The sequence below is a fragment of the Glycine soja genome, chromosome 15 (genome assembly GCF_004193775.1).
Source record: "Glycine soja cultivar W05 chromosome 15, ASM419377v2, whole genome shotgun sequence".
NCBI classification, from domain to species: domain Eukaryota; kingdom Viridiplantae; phylum Streptophyta; class Magnoliopsida; order Fabales; family Fabaceae; genus Glycine; species Glycine soja.
This window is the reverse complement of record NC_041016.1, coordinates 16,636,620-16,640,522: the sequence shown is the minus strand read 5'-3', so window position 1 is coordinate 16,640,522 and position 3,903 is coordinate 16,636,620. Positions and strand designations below refer to the sequence as shown.

The 3,903-nt window shown below is 41.0% G+C and overlaps 1 protein-coding gene across 1 annotated transcript; it reads left to right on the top strand.

Annotated features, from left to right (window-relative positions):
- The first annotated feature begins 1,504 nt into the window (after nt 1-1,504).
- On the top strand, nt 1,505-2,954 carry LOC114385892. The gene is made up of 4 exons (XM_028345933.1): nt 1,505-1,516; nt 1,630-1,905; nt 2,019-2,318; nt 2,781-2,954. Exons 1-4 carry the CDS (start codon nt 1,505-1,507, stop codon nt 2,952-2,954), a joined length of 762 nt encoding a protein of 253 aa, XP_028201734.1.
- The last annotated feature ends 949 nt before the right edge of the window (nt 2,955-3,903 follow it).

The following is a 3,903-nucleotide window of genomic DNA, read 5'->3' as shown; positions in this document are numbered from 1 at the left end:
TACTTTGGTAGAAGAATAAATATTGCCTATAATTTAGATCATTCTTATTAGATTGTTGTCACAATTTATTTTGACCTTAGTCACAATTTGGTTGTAAATAATGAGATGTTGACATATAGATAAATAGTATAGATTGATTAGCATGAATTATGATTATATATAGATGTATCCTCTTTGAGGGAATTATCGAAAGTATATATTAATTAGCATGAATTATGATTATATTGAGATGTTGACAATTTTCTTCATTTTAAAAATTCCAAAAGATACCTAGTGCTTGTCAGAAATTATCCAAATATTCCAAACCATATATTGCTACTAAAACTAGTCTCATTATTACAAAGATAAAAATCACAACTAGAGAGAGCTGAAGTCAAGTAGGGCAACTTCTTAGTAGAGAAACATGTACAAGAAGCCATGACGTGACCAAAATATTCACAAATGGCAGTGGCATTATTCAACTCAACCATCTACCTGCTTAGCTAGTAGTTTCAATAGTAGATCAACTTTCTGACCCTGACTTGATAAATTCCCTTGAATTTCAATGTCAACATAAACTTGTACTGGGTAGTCAGCATCAAACTTCATTATCTCCCTCAAAAACCCTTTCATCTCCAACTTCAACATCGTCCCCATCCATCTCTCTGACTAGTCACTCATTACATTCATCAATATCACAGAGGTTAATTGCATGAAGTTCATCCTTATGGTTTGCTTAAGGGTTGGTTACCAAGTCATGCAATCTTTTATGCTCAAACCTATTCCTTTTCTCAATATAATCTTTAACATTGAGATAAATAACTAAGAAGTAATTATAAGAAAGACTTGGAATTGATTATTGACTTTAAAAAAAGCAAATTACTTCCTCATAGACACTTCATTTACGTTCACAATTGAATGCACTACAAATAAAGCTTTAGATATTTATAGCTAGCTTTTGCAAATTGGGAATTGAGCTACAAAGCCAAAGACAATGTATTAAACAGTATTTAAGCAAGTGACTTAAAAAATAAAAGTTTAAAAGTTGTATAAGCTTTGTTTGTTACTCGGTGAAACAGTTTTCCTCATTAATATGGCAATATCACTCCCCAAACATATCATCCACAATTTTAATATTGTGCAACTTCAACATGATCTTCTGCTCCACCTACATATCCCACCAACTTATTGATGCATGTACATAATTCCCTTATAACCTCACTATCAAATTGCATCTGAGGATTGTTATTCAACTCTGCATTCGAAAAGTGGACAACCACATGTAATGAGTGATGAAGTTGGATATTCCATCTTCGTTCAATGATTTCAAACACACAAGTGTGTGTGCTTATTGATTTAGTCAACATATGAGAAAGTTTATAAAATCCTAAAGTGACCTAACCATGCTTTCAATGATTTTAATCACTTAACCATGCTTTCAATGATTTTAATCATTTTCTAATATCATCTGGCTTTGGTGGGTTTGTGAGACTCACGCATGAAATTTGAGAGAATGAAATGAGTGATGGATTTTGCGGTACTCATTTGCAGATCATAGTTAGGACCAGAGGATTAGGTCATGCCTTAGGTCACGTTACTAGCAGAGGTGTGGGCTGAGGAGATCGTGATGATTTCGATGATGCTCCGCAGCGTCGAAGGCCTACCGCATCCGCACGGAGGCAGCGAGTCGTTGTGACCGCGGCGCACGATGAGCCAGTGGTCCCTGCGCCAGATGTTGAGGCTGATGTATTTCCGGATGAGCCGATGGCACCAGCTGATGTAGAGGACATTGTGGTAGACATTCCTGCGGACACAGGCGCGGAGGCTGCTGAGGATGAGCATGAGGGATTTCTGGGTGGTCCGAGCGACCCATCCGTGTTGACCCAGTATGCGGATCACATTGCTTGCAGTGTATGGACGGGAGAGGTATTTATAATATTTATTTTTAGTTACTTGTAAATTATACTTCATGATTGAAATTAGTTTTCCTTTAAATGATGATTTTAACGAATTTTGCATTCCTTTATACTTCAATTCAGGAGCGTCCTGAGTTGAAGTTATCCTCTCACAGGAGGAAGGTCCATAGTTTAGGCAAGCCTGTCCTTGCCATTGAGGGACTCGTTGCTGGGACAGGACTAAGTCCTCTGATCGCGTGTTTGGTAGACACTGGCGATCGGGGACTTTTGTCCTCGTTTGTGGAGCGATGGCACCGGAAGACGTCTAGTTTCCATCCCCCGGTGGGAGAGCTCACCATCACGCTGGACGACGTCTCCTCGCTTCTCCATCTGCCTGTGGTTGGCGACTTGCACGCCTTTCAGTCCTTGCACGTGGACGATGTGGTTTAAATGCTGGTGGACTTATTGATGGTCTCTACAAAGTCTGCCAGGGCTGAGACAGCCCAGTGTCGTGGACCGTATGTACGCCTGCAATGGGTACGTGACATATACGAACGCCGATGCTAGGCAGGTCATTGGACAGCTGCGGCTCGAGCATATTTTCTTCATCTTCTGGGTTGCACTCTGTTTGCTAACAAGAGTGCAACCAATGTGCATGTTGTGTACTTGGAGGCCCTTCATGACCTCAGTATGACGGGGAGGTACACCTGGGGAGTGGCTGCTCTGGTGCATATTACGACCAGCTGAACGATGCCTCTATCAGCCACAGCCGACAGCTTGACGGCTACATCACACTACTGCAGTTAACAAATATGTTTTTCATTCGTTCAGGTTCAACAATGTTCAACTTTAAATTTTGTCAGACTTTCTTTATTAATATTTATCATTATGATGTTACATTTGTAGTGCTGGATTTACGAGCACTTTCCCTCAGTCACAAACTCCATTGCTGATCAGGAATACGATGAGGATTCCCCGCGTGCGTGTAGGTGGATTGCGACGAAGAAGACCGTGAAGAGCATACGTACACCGGCGTATAGGGAGTGCCTGGACCGACTCTGGATTCCAGATGTTTGTTAGATCCCATATGGGGAGCACCGATCGGTTCGAGACTTCCATGTCATATCATGCTATTCCAATCTCTTGTGCTCGGGGCCTGTTGTTGTTTATTATCGACCAGAGAGGGTCGTGCGCCAGTTTGGATACACGCAGACCATTACTGCTCCTCCTGTCGTTTCATGGGTGTCGTATGATGATATACACGATAGGTGGATGCACTACTCGGATCATATCGTTCCAGCAGGTGAGGTGTGCGCTATGCCAGGTCAGTGTGCCAGTGACTACATGGACTAGTTCTTCCGCATCTCGCATCCTTTCATGACACCAGGCCACGCATCAGATCCTCTGTCTGATGGTCATGCCCCGCAGCCCCGAGTCGTCCCTCAGGCCTCGTAGACGGATATCCCTCACGTGCCGGAGCCAGGAGCATCGTCGACATCTGTGGAGGAGCCTAGACATGCAGTGGTAAGTAATATTAATAATTTATGTCAGTTACCTAAATATTTGCATAATAATTTGTGTAATCTGTTTGTTTTGTATTTAACAAGAAGTTTGTGATGACATTGCTGAGAGGTTGGAGCACCATCTGAGTCTAGGGGTGGTCACGCCAGGCTCATCGACACATGAGGTGATCGAAGAATGCCTCAGGATGGCCAGGAGTGTGACACAGAACCATCTAGTATATGTTAGGTCTAGACGCAGGCGGCGCACGGATTAGGCGTAGTTTATTTACATATTTTATATTGATATTCCATGTATATACAAATATTGTATATGAACCCATTTCATTAGTATTGTTGGTTTTATTTATTTTCATTAGTAATGTTAGTTTTATTTATTTCCATTGATTGTGTATTCCATTTGTGTCTATATACACGTGTGTTATTAAAATGGTCTAGTTAACTTAGTTATAGTATATGTAAATTATTATAAATGGTCTAGTTAACTTAGTTTACCAACTAATAAAAAG